This window comes from Amblyomma mixtum, chromosome 1, assembly GCF_055824585.1.
Source record: "Amblyomma mixtum isolate Tamu chromosome 1, ASM5582458v1, whole genome shotgun sequence".
In the NCBI taxonomy this organism is placed as follows: domain Eukaryota; kingdom Metazoa; phylum Arthropoda; class Arachnida; order Ixodida; family Ixodidae; genus Amblyomma; species Amblyomma mixtum.
In genome coordinates this window covers 3,909,290-3,921,606 of record NC_143012.1, presented here as the reverse complement: position 1 = coordinate 3,921,606, position 12,317 = coordinate 3,909,290, and the positions used below count along the sequence as shown (strand labels likewise).

Sequence of the window (12,317 nt, the reverse complement as noted above, 5' to 3'; positions counted from 1 at the left end):
TTGCCGCTCTCTTCTCGGAAAAGCTCGTGCGTTCGCTCGCTTGGTGAAAGCCTCCTTTATAACTTGGCCTGCGTGGCGTTGTAAGAATTAGAAAAAAAAAAAACTGGGCCGTGAAAGGAAGGTCGCATGATGTCATCACAGTTAGTGTCTGCGGCGAACCAGTCAGTTCACCTTTCTCTATCGGCGTACAGAGGCGCACACCAGCAACAAAAGCTGCTACCCTCCCGTCTCCTTTTTTTTTTTTCCCCCTTTCCTCGGCTTATTCCAGGATGTGTTGCCATGCGGTCATATGAAATGCCTTCCCTTTCCAGCTCTCAAAGCTCCTGGACGATGTATTTCCTCTGTCACCTTCTTTTCCTACTCGTTTCTTTTTGCTCTCGGTTGATCGATCTGTCTGATTGGAGCCACCCTTGCCAGCCCGGCTATGTTCTCTTGTGCAGCGAAACCATCCCCTGGGCGATCGCGTGCTTTGGGCGATCTCTCTTAGTACGCTTCGAACGAGCGCGTGCTGGATAATGCCTGAACTGTTGCGCGTCATCCCTCTGTATCCCCCCCCCCCCCCCCCCCCCATGTGACGTCACATTACGTCCAGTGCGAAGAAAGAGAGACGCGTTTAGCGGTGGCTTGTTCTAGATCTACGTGGCCTGCGTTCAAAGCGGCACGAGCATTTTTTTTTTTTTTTTCAAAGGCAACGCTTTTTACCGTTGTGCAGGATAACGAGTGTGCGATGAGTAAGACCCGCCTGTATTATTATGCCTCTCTCTGATACGGTGCATAGGCGCAAGAGGTGCGTGTTGTGGAAACATGGATGGGAGGACATTATGAGCGTTTAGCTGGTGATTGAAATGTGGACGAGAACCTAATCTTTATAAATAGTTTTTCTCTGAACAAATAGCACCCATCAGAAGTGTTCTATTTCAGTGCAGAATTGGAACGGCCTGAGAACCGTGAACTCAAACCTGAACATACGTAGTGCAACTGCGAGTACGTACGCATTGTGTTAAATGCTGAAACAAAAGCAAAATTAATTCGTTTCTGCGAACTGGATGTTGCGTTTGATATTGCTCCTGTTTGATGCGTTCCGTTTGCTTAATCGACACGCAAAGAAAGTAAATGGCGGTCTTTCAACTTAGTCGGCTGGGAGTATATGTGCTTATAAGAAATCGAACGGGGCATAACAACAACAAAAAAGAAAGAGACGTACTGCTAGCAAAAACTCCACTTTTCGGTATTGGGCGTTTTTAAAGCAAGCAGCTCGAATGAGAAATGTCCAAACTTTTTCTTTCATTCCGCCCTGTTGCGGGGTTGCCTGACCACGTGTGCCGCGCCGAACCGGAGAGAGAACCTCGCATCGATGCGCACTGCGTCGGCAACGCTTAGTAATAAAAGCTGCCTGACCTCTCTTCTTATCCCTATGACCAGTGATGGCACGTGGAGGAGGAATGTTTCCGTTGTTCAACGAATGGCCGGCCCGTTGCTTTGGCATTTTTTTTTTTTTTGCGGTGATAATCTGGAGCTTCGTGCTGATAGGAGTGCACTGTAGACGCGGCTTGATAACAGAAGCCCTTTGTGGTCTGTAACAGACTTGCCAGAAGAAAAGAAAAACAGTTTTCGACAGGTTTCCCGGAATCCGAGCTATCGACCTGTTTTGCTCAGCTCTTAAGTTAAAACCCCTGAGAGGTAGGGATTTGCTCCGACCATAACAGCTTGGCTTCCATTTTCTCGGCGGCAGATACTATTTCTGTGAACTTGAACGCTGCATGTTGCTAGCAAAAACAAAGGGAATAGTAATTACATAAGCAGTTCAACGAAATGCCAAAGTACACAAGATTTATGGAGCGCTAACTAAAGTTTGACGGCTTTCCCGCAGCTGTTTCGACGTACAGGCGCGGCCATAAGTAAACGGAGCACGCTATTGCGTTCGAACTGCAATCACGCTTTCTTCAATGAAGAAGCGCTCTTTGTCTACAAGAAAGCCCACCAACCTCCTCTACCAGCATGCGCGTACCACTGCTGGAAATTTCAATTAGGTGACGCGTGAAAAATATTCGGAGACAGCTGCGTGCTCCGTTTACTTTTGTCCGCGCCTGCACCAGTGGTGGTTTCGGTTTCACGCCATTTGCCTTGATCGTTACGTGTGCTAGCGTCCAAAACTGAAATACGCGCAACCATTGCCTGTAGCACGTGGTCTGAGGTTTTCCCGTCGTTTACGTCAAGTCTTTGGCAGTGCAGAAAATAGCAGCAGTTGGCAGTGCGGCGTTAGCTTGCAACGCGTGGAATCCCCTGGCACCACACGAAGCGAAGCCCGCGCCAGGGACTCCCGCCTGATAACGGAGCGTGTCGCGTGGCCTTCGAGACGACGCTGGATTGGGGTTTGCGCGGGTTTGCCTGCGTCGAGCGCAACGCGAATAGTGAGAACGCTTTTTCATCGCTGCCATCAGAAATGCCTTGCTTCACTATCTGCTGCTAGGAATCTGCAGGTTTGGGAGACTGCTCACTTAAGCGTAGTCATTTGTAAAGACTTCCAAGGTCCTTGCCAATTGGCATGCGCACGCGAAGTGTGAGTTTTTTTTTTTTTTGTTCGGTGAGCGGGCGAAGTAAAAAGAAGTAGGGAGTCAGCTGACGCCCCTGTGGGCGCCACGTTTCTCTCGCCACGCCGCCGCTGCGGGTCACGAGACAACCTTTTTTCTTCTTTCTCTGGCGATACTCCTTACCTCCAGCGAGCGAGCGCGAACCCATACGCGTATCACGCGCTTCTCTTTTCTTCCTTTTAGGAACCGCGTAGCCGCTGTATCACAACAGTTGAGCGTGAGTCATTCCCAGCTGCATACGTGCTGGAAAGACGGCGGCCCGGTTGCCCTCCGCGGCAGCGAGAAACGGCGAGAAAACACAGCGCTGCAGGATGGGCGAGAGCGTGCCTGACGTCAGCAACCCGCTGCCAATGGGAGGGCGCGCTGGACGCCGATCGTGCCATCCCGCTCCTAGAAAATGGCGCCGCGCAGCTTTCGTGCTGCGTAGTGCAGCGCTTTCGTTGTCGTCTGCTCTCCGCGTCGTCCTTCGCGCGTGGAAGCACGCTGCGGCAGCGGCGGCGCGCTCTTCGCTGTTGTTGTCGTCGTCTGCTTCTTTCCGGCGGCGGCTATTTAGCCGGCGCGCAGCCTGTGCTCGGGGCTGTCTTTGGAATGAGTTGCGTGGAGCGGCGTTGGGTGAGCACCGGGAAGCACTGGCGCGTCCGGAGCGGTGGCTGTCGGGGGCCAACTTGGGCGGTTGGTCGTTCTCCGCGGGTCGCTGCTGCTGCTGCTGTTGCCGTTGCCGCCGCCACGAGTTGCCGTAGTTGTGGTGCCCGAGGACTGCCGCGATCACTGAGCTCTGCGGCCGCTTCCGCCGCCGCATCGTCCACTGCCACCGCTGTTGTTCGTGAGCGGCATCGTCGCCTGAGTCCGGAGTCTCTCGCGAGTGAACTTCTCGCCTGTCTAGTCGTTGTACCTGCTCACCGTCACCGCTCGAGGAGGAGGCCCACCCGCGGAGCTGCCGTTGCCTACTCGACGTCCTAGTCACGCGCCACAAGTTTAAACGATCTCACATCACGAAAGACATGGTTCAAATAAGTGAGTGTCTGCATCCGAGGCTATTACCGGGAGTGTTCGCGTAGTGTACACGCGTTTACGCTGCATCATTCTGCTGGTCGACTGCCTCGCGATGGTCTGCGGGAGGTCGCCTCTGCGCACGTACTCGGCGCTTGGCGCGAGGCTATGTGTACGCTGGCCTTCGTTGTATGCGTGTGGAAATTTGCGATGCTTTTTAACCTGTGCAGTGTGCATTTTTGCCTTGCGTCAGCGGGGCATTTGTTTCAGCGGGCGCCGCTCGCTGACCACACTTTGAGCGGGTTTGCATCATTCAGCTATTTGTGGATCGCTGACCTGAATCCAAAGTGGCGACGGCGCGTTCTTGAAGTAGGAAGCCCGAAATCCCTTCGTAATCGTGCTTCGCGGTTTTCGCCTGTCCTAGGCTGTCTGGTGGATATCAGCTCGATCGTCTCTTCGAGAGTTAGGGTAGGACGCATGGTGCATATAGCTTTCAGTAAGATGTCCAGCGAGCTACTTAATATTTTTAATTACTTCTTTTGAAAAGCTCGAGCAGGTGTTCTTGCGATTTGTTGCTCACCTTTCCTAAGGAAAGCTAGCAAACTTCAGAAACCTGAACAAATAAGACACCTGATAGTAGATACGGCGTCTGCTTGAAATGAGCAACCTAACCTGAAATCTGAAACTAACCTGAAACTTAGCTAGGTGGTGTTATTTTAGCCCATGGTGTACACTGTTGTGTGGCTCAGGTTACAGTCTGATGTAAGTAACCTTTTGCGTGCCAAATGGGGCATAAATTACCGTGTGCTGCATCATCTTCCTTTCCCATCATAGCCTAATTGCTGGAGCATTCAGTGAACGACTTCAGATTTTTTCAGCCGTTGTTGTAATGTTTTCTTTCCACTTTTTGACAGCAGTTTGGGGAATTTCATTTTGACTGATATGCAACAAAAACTGTCTTAATGCAATAAGAAATAGAAAGGACAACAGGAAGAGTGAACTTTGGGTGCAAGGAAGGGCAAGTGCTTTGTGATCCTCAGAACTGTGCTGCTAAAAACAGGTTTGTTCTTGCCCCTCAAGAATCGGTTTTCCAGCAGGGATCAATTGACATGCCTTGCTGGTCAATGCTGGAGTGTTTCAGCTCTTGCTGAACTAACTCGTATCTTTTCTTGGTACTGTGGGAATGTGAACTTAAAAACAGCGGTGTGTTTAGTGCATTTACACATAACTAATTTTTTAACGATTCTCAATGAAACTATAAAAATAGTGCTAGCACTATCTCTGTTTGGGCGTGTATTAGTTTTCTCTCTGAATTTGCTTCATAAGTCACCTTTGGTGGGAGGTAATATTAGGCTTTTATTGCTTTGGCAGCTCTTACACTGGTGCCCGTGCAGGATTTGGGGATTCACATTTTTGTGTTTGAGGAATGTGCAAAATGCTGTCTAGGGGTAACTCCTGGTATTGCGGTGGCCAGATGTCCATCTCTGACATTTCTACTGGAGGATATTTGCGAAGCGGCGTCCCAGGCATACCACAACTTTACTGGAGCCCCTTGGGGTGTATTTCTCTTCGGCTGTGCTTGACAGCTGAGGTGGTGGTGTGTCAGGCAGTTGCCTAGAAGGGAAGCTCAACCCTGTGGTCACATTGATCTCTCTCTCTGTTGTGCAGAAGATCTGCCGAGCATCCTGTCCGTGGAGGAAGGGTCGCTCTGTGCCGAGCAGCAGCAGCAGCAGCGACAGCAGCAGCAACAGCAGCGCAGGCGCAAGAAAAAGAAGCGCACGGGCTCGAGCCTGGCGGCCAGCAACTTCTCCGACCTGTACTCCCTCACTGGGGAGGTGCTCGGTGAAGGGGCCTACGCCTCTGTCCAGACCTGCATTTGCCTCTACACCGGCAAGGAGCACGCCGTCAAGGTGCGTGGCCCATAAGCAGTGCTCTTCGGTAGTGGTTCTCAAGGAGGGGTCTGTTGAGGACCTCTTGCGGGCCAGGACACTTGCACCCATGATTTTGGGGGTGCTTTTGTGCAGAGGAAGAAACAGTGCAGGTGGTTGCAGCTGTAAATACAAAAGAAAACAGGTTTCTGATGCTTTCCTCTTTCTGTTGAACGCCACTGGCAGAGACAATGGTGCCAAGAGCCATGTGAAATATAGGTTTTGCAGACTGCTCTCATTTGACTGACAGCCACATTTCTGCACGTAACAAGATGTGAAATTTTAACAAATTGGGAGCCATTTTTCATGTAAACTAGGAAGAATGTCAAGCAAGCATCTGTTCTTGGGGCTGCACAGCTGCATTGGAAAAAATGACAAGTACTTGAATCAAATTGATGGTGCATTGAATAGAAAGTTGGAAATCTTGAGCTGCCCAGATAAGCGGACTGTCAAGAAGTCCAGGGGAACACAACGATGGCATTGAATGCGGTTGACAAGCTTCTTCTGGTTGCACCATCTGGAACTGGGGGTGGGTGAGAGACACCCACCATAGGGGCATTTGTTTTTGCGGCAATTCTTTGCAGTGTTTCTGATTTCCACACTCTCCTCTTTGCAGATCATCGAGAAAGGTCCTGGCCACAGCCGGGCCCGTGTATTCAGGGAAGTGGAGACATTCCATCACTGTTCAGGCCACAAGAACATCATCCAGCTGATTGAGTTCCTCGAAGATGAGAATCGGTTCTATCTGGTGTTTGAGAAGATGCGTGGGGGACCCCTGCTGCGGCACATTGAGCAGCGAGTGCAGTTCACCGAGCACGAGGCCAGCCGCGTGGTGCGCGATGTGGCCGAGGCCCTGCGCTTCCTCCACTCCAAGGGCATTGCACACCGGGACCTCAAGCCAGAGAACATCCTCTGCTGCGGCACCGATCAGGTAGGCATCGCTTACGCAGTGCGTGATCTGGATTCACAGTTGCAGGAGGAATATGTTGGTGCACCTTTGGCCAGTTTACTTTGAAATCACGCCGCTCGCAGAGCAGCTTTGATAAAAAAGACTGAGGTTTGCTGACCACAGTTGTCAATGGCAAAGACGAGAGCAGTGATGTGGAAGTCAGTGATGCTATGCGTTAGGTATATTAATGATGTCACAAAGGAAGTACAGCCAAACTTCCTTATCGTGAACATGTTGAAATAGTTCAATATAGCCGAAATTCTACATATTAAATTTTATCGGAAATGCATAGAAAAGCAGTACAGTTTATCTGTGGAGGGATGGCAACTTAGGCGATACTTACTAAGAAAACAATACCTTTTCCAAAGTTTTAGCTTCGTTTCGAAGGTGCTCATGACAATTTTGGAAACCAAAAAAATAAAAAGCACCTGTTAGGCTGGCTTCTCTGCACAGCACTGTCAGCATGCAATGGCAGCAGATCAGGTGCGAGCTAGGGTGGCTTCCCTGCATTACAGCCATGTAGAATGGATAATGGTACGTCAAAAAGAAAGTTATCACTGCTTTCACCACCATTACAGCGGACATGACCACATGATGGTTACAACAAGGCTGCAATCATCCACACTGCTTCTTCCGGGGCTCTGTTAACGGGTGCAAGCAGTCTAACAATGCACGCTGGCCACCTGGCTTCCAGCTCTCCATGCCATTCTATTTTCTGTGGTGCTATTGCTGAGTGTAAGATGAGAACACGTAGCGCATGCGCCCGGCACGGCGACATCACGTTGGCCAAGGCGAGACCCCCTACACTCCAACAGCGCTTGACCACCGACATGTTTGATGGCTTCAACATGCTCCAACCGTACTGGCAAAGACTAGGAGCATGTCTCTTTTTCGCGCCGAGTGCGCTAGCCACTGCCGGCCTAACCAAACCGGTTCGTCCTCTCCTCGGGGCTGCGCTGCTTTGCGAATCTACGACAGATTGCGCGTTGAACACACTGCGCGTCAGCTGTGCATGTGCAACTCTGGGCGCAGCCGTGCTGCATCAGAGCGGTTGGACTGTAGGAGGGCCAGATTTTCACCTGGCGCAGCGTGACCACCACAGGCGCTCGCCCACGTGTCAAGGACGTCTGAGAGTAAGCGCGCCTTAACCATAATGCCAGGTAAATCTTTGGCACGAGCACTTGCCGCACCACCACCAGTCACTTGTGTAGAACTGTGAAGCCTGCCTTCCAACCGGGGTATTCAATATGTCCGTTTTGGGGCCAACCTCGTTCGAAGTGAAAATTGCATAAGCTAAATAAAGAATAAATACGGCTTAGCCAATAATTCTTAACATCAGTTTTCATTATGTCAAGGTGCTTGCATATACTTTGTAGACAAAGGGTAAGAAAGTCTCTCTGCTTGCTCAGGTTTACCCCGTGAAGATCTGCGACCTCGATCTGGGCTCTGGTGTGGTGCTGCTGCCAGGCAATGAGGCAACGCCACCCACGACGCCCGAGCTGCAGACGCCCGTTGGCTCGGCTGAGTTCATGGCGCCAGAAGTCGTGGGGGCATTTGTGGGAGAGGCGCACACATACGACAAGCGCTGCGACCTCTGGAGCCTTGGCGTCATCATCTACATTCTGCTTTGCGGCTACCCTCCCTTCTATGGCCGCTGTGGCAGCAGCTGTGGCTGGGAGCGCGGAGAGTTCTGTCAGGTGAGAGGCGGTGAAGTTACTGCATTAGTCATGGCTTGGTACTTGCATTCATTATGGTTGAAATCCATGCTGCCAGTCCAGGGAGCTGTGGATCTGAGCAAGTCCCATGTCTGTATGGATCTATATTAAGGCTTGTGCTGCATAATTGCATTTAAGTTTTGCTGATAACTGATTGCCCAGAATTACGAGCCAGAGACTGAGTGCATTTTTAAGGAACTGCCTTTAAATAAAAAACATGGACACGAGGCAAAGAACAGGTTAGCCATTTGTCTGGTTACGTCTCATTCACATCTTTGTGATTGAAACTGCAATTAATGACGCGACTCTCCCATATATGCACTATTTTGAATTGCAGGTGAAAGTAGCAAATGTTGTCATTAGATCTTTGCACGACCTCTTTTCCGATACTGCAATGCCACTACTTTGAATTAACTCTCACTAAATTCAGGTGTATTGGCGTTTGTTTGATGATTGTGTTAATGTTGTTCTGTCTTTGGCAGGCTTGTCAGGACCAGCTGTTCACATCGATCCAAGAGGGCTGGTACGATTTCCCCGAGCGTGACTGGGCCGGCATTTCAGACGAGGCCAAAGACCTCATCTCGCACCTCCTTGTCAAGGATGCCAGCCAGCGGTACACGGCTGAGGAGGTCCTGGCTCACCCCTGGGTCGCTCATGGTGGGCCCAGTAATGCCCTGCACACACCCTCGGTCATCCGTCGGAACAACAGCGCCCGCGACCTCGCCGCATTTGCAGAGAGCGCCAACGCCGTCAAGCGGCTGGTCCAGCACCAGCTGGCCTGGAGCATGGAGCTTCGCTGCGGCCCACCCCGTGCTGCGCCAGACACCCCCGACCCATCACCTCCGACCGGTGGCTTCGGCCTTTCTCCTCCGGGCGAGTCGAAGCTTGCCCAGCGTCGTCGGGCCGGCCGCTCTCTGAGCCTGCGCAGCTCGGTCGAGTCCATCTCCCTCTCCGGCTGACACTTTCATTTCCTTCCCGCTTGTCCCTTCCTTTCTTTTGACCCCACCTCCCCACCCTTGCACCCCAACGTCTGGGTGGACATGAGCACAGTCCACCTAACCCCCCACACCCTTGTCCCCATTCCTTCTTTCAACTCAGCGGAGAACCACCATTTGGACTGTGGCAGACATTTTGAGCACTGACCTCCCAGCCCCTTGTGCAGTCTAACTGAAGGCCAATTGATGACTGCTTGGATTGTAGTGTGGCTGCGATTTGGGCAGCTGCAGGTTTTTGTAGATGGCACAAGGCAGGATCACTATGCTTGGACCAAATATTGGTATGCAGAATTTAGTATCTGGCTCTTGGTGCTGTCTGACATCATTCACTGATGGTATGGGTGGCCCGAAAGCCCAGGCTACCCTTTTTTTTGCGCTGGTCAGCATGGAGGCGTAATGATAGAGGTGCTCAAAAGGTCGGCTGCAGTGCAAAAGGGTTGTGAAGTAACATTGGTCGGTCCCAATTTTCCTACCACATAATGGAAAAATGCCATCGATATAGTCAGCATGGGACGTACCATTTGGCAGAAAGATCTTGGTCTCTTCCAGACTTCTGTTTGTCAAACTGAAGGTTGTGTGGTGTTTCAGAGTTCCTTCAGCGTTTCTTTTTTTTCTTTTTTGTTATTCCCCTCCGCCCCGCTACCTTCTTGTCCATCTGCAACAGACTTTCTCACAGTCCCAAACTTTGGTGCACTGGTCGCGAGAAATGAGGAATTGAAAGTGTGGGAAGGTTGTGCACGACAGTGCAGCAAATTTGCAGGCAGGCTTTTCTGTGTACTTAATAATTTTCTCGGGTTTTCATTTCTGTGGGTCTCTTGAAAGGTGCAGAATGTGACCACACGTAATCATTGGTCACCTTTTGTATGGATTTGTGAATGTTTAGCAGTGCGGGTGTTGTTACTCATGGAGGAGAGCATTTTCGAATATTCTCGCTACTTCAAAGTGCACAGGACAGTTCGTATACAGTTCGCTGTTCATCGTCACACAACCTCTCCCTTCCTTGTGTACAATTTGGTGGAAACCTGTGAGTGCTGTCCCAAGAAAAAGAGAAAACAGAAAAAAAAAACTTTTATTTTCTTCGATGTCAGAAGTGATATGTAACGCTATATAGTGTGCCTCAACGCAGTCTGTCTTGGGCTGTTTCGATCTTCCTTTCTTTTCTTTTCTCTGTTGTAACCTAACTGTGGGTTCGGAAGGCATGTTTCGTTTTCATTCAACTGGTACTCTTTTACCTGTTTGCTCCCAGTTTCTTTTCCGCTACATTAACATCTTTTCATTGCCCCTGTGTAAACGTACTGCGGTGTACTACCTGATTCCGGTGCCTCATTTCTTGTCTCTGAAGAGCTACACTTTCTTGGTGCACAAAGTAGCGGTGCGTGCAAAATGTGCCCTGCCCCCAGGAAAAGAAAAAGAAAAAAATCTGTTGACTTTTCTTCCCCTGTTCTTGTTAGGATTTGCTCTTATTTATGTATTCTTTTATTCTTTTCTGTGGAATAAAAGTGGGAAGAAAGGCTTAAGATTAACACACATTTCCCATCGCTCAAAGATGATCATATGCGTCGCCAGAATGTTCCATTGCTCATCGTCACTTTTTTTTTTCTCAATTTCATTTCTTGTTGAGGACGGGTAGTCTTCGAACCATTACAAAACATTCTTGGATTTTGTCTTTTTTTGTTATTGCTCCTTTTTGTGAAGAAAAAATAGTCCTGAAGGGGGAACAAAATTGCAACTTGTACTTTTTTTTTGTACTATTGTTTATTCTTTCTTAAAATTCCCCTTCCAAAGTCTTCTCTTACCAGGTTAGAAGCGGTGCCTTCGTGTTGGGAATCTTTTTTCCTCTCAACGGGTTCATCCAGATGTTCTCAAACTGACACACCTGGAAGCTGTCGTGATTATTATGCCTTATGAGCTTTATTCTCCCTAATCCCAAAAGCCATTTTCTAGTGCTCCCGTTTTCCTTAATTTTTATATTTTTTATTTTGCAAATCCCACTCTTCGTTGGCATCCGCCGCACAAGTCTCCTCCAGAGTTTTGAGAGGGGCTTGGAACATTGTTCCTCGTCTTAAACGTTGTCCTCAACCCTCCCACCTCCGCCCCCCTTGTCCAGTCTGTCGTGCCGACTACTGCTGTTACTACTGGAAATTGTCGTCCATGTATCTGTGATAAGCTTAACCATTTTTTTGTTTGTTTGAAGAAGGCAATCTTCGTCTTTTTTTTTTTTTTTCTCTCTTGCGATGATACTGCTGCTGTAGTGCCAAAATTTGAAGAAGCGTGGTCAAACCAGTTAGCTTTCTTTTTTTTTTGCACGTGTGACCAGGATTGCACATGTGACCAATTGCTTCGTCTTTTTTTTTTCTCCCTTGAGGTTATAGACACAAACATACAAGAACACGCAAGAAAGCCAATAAGACATGTTGCTGCACAGTTTTACAGAATGTTGTAAGCATTGCTGCATGTACACACAAGTTTCCAATCGTATATACACGCTATATACACTTACTGTCGTCGCGAGCTGCGCTCCCCTCATATTGATGGGAATGAGTGGTATTGTGCATTTTTCTTTTTGTCTGCTCCATTTGTGCATAGTGGGAGAAACATTTCTGTGCTTCCGGATCAAAATTATTGTCTCTACTCGACAAAAAAAAGTGCACACACGTCCTTGTGTGAGGTTCGAAAAAAAAAGTACAAAGTTTATCGTTTGTTTGATTTCCTTTATGTTAATATACGGATAAAGGCGGAGAAATGTGAAAATAAAACTTTCGACCAACACACAGAAAGTGTCTGTGCCATTTATTTCTCTTCACCGGCAGGCTCATTGGTGGACAAAAGACTGGGGGTGGGAGTACATATTTTTGAAAATGTTGTCTTGTCGTTGGGTACAGTTATGGAAATATGCTGAAAATTGCGAACTTCCTCGGAGAGCATGTCACCTGAGTGTTCACGTTTTAAAATGCATAGGTCCTTTGTTGCGGTCCCCTAGCGCAGTGCTGTTGTGATCCAGAATATTTGGCACAAAACTGGCACAGCTTCAGTAGCACTAGTAAAGAGTGGCATGAATGCTTGCAGGGAGCAATGCCAATGTATGAGTTGCAATTATTATCAAGTATTGAATTTCACTGCACTTCTTAACAGTGGGGTACTTGCAGAAA

General features: G+C 49.1%; 1 protein-coding gene across 3 annotated transcripts in view; it reads left to right on the top strand.

Moving 5' to 3' along the window:
- Positions 1–11,945, top strand: part of Lk6 (MAPK interacting serine/threonine Lk6 kinase) — a 112,482-nt gene extending 100,537 nt beyond the window's left edge. For 2 of the 3 annotated variants that reach the window (XM_089541808.1, XM_089541816.1), the window contains 4 exons: positions 5,250–5,491; positions 6,126–6,440; positions 7,868–8,155; positions 8,656–11,945. In XM_089541808.1, the coding sequence (XP_089397934.1) occupies positions 5,250–5,491; positions 6,126–6,440; positions 7,868–8,155; positions 8,656–9,132 (1,322 nt within the window). In that variant the 3' untranslated portion in view covers positions 9,133–11,945. Of the gene's footprint in view, positions 1–3,003; positions 3,606–5,249; positions 5,492–6,125; positions 6,441–7,867; positions 8,156–8,655 lie in introns of those variants that run through there. The other variant, XM_089541820.1, reaches the window with a different exon arrangement.
- Positions 11,946–12,317: the final 372 nt, after the last annotated feature.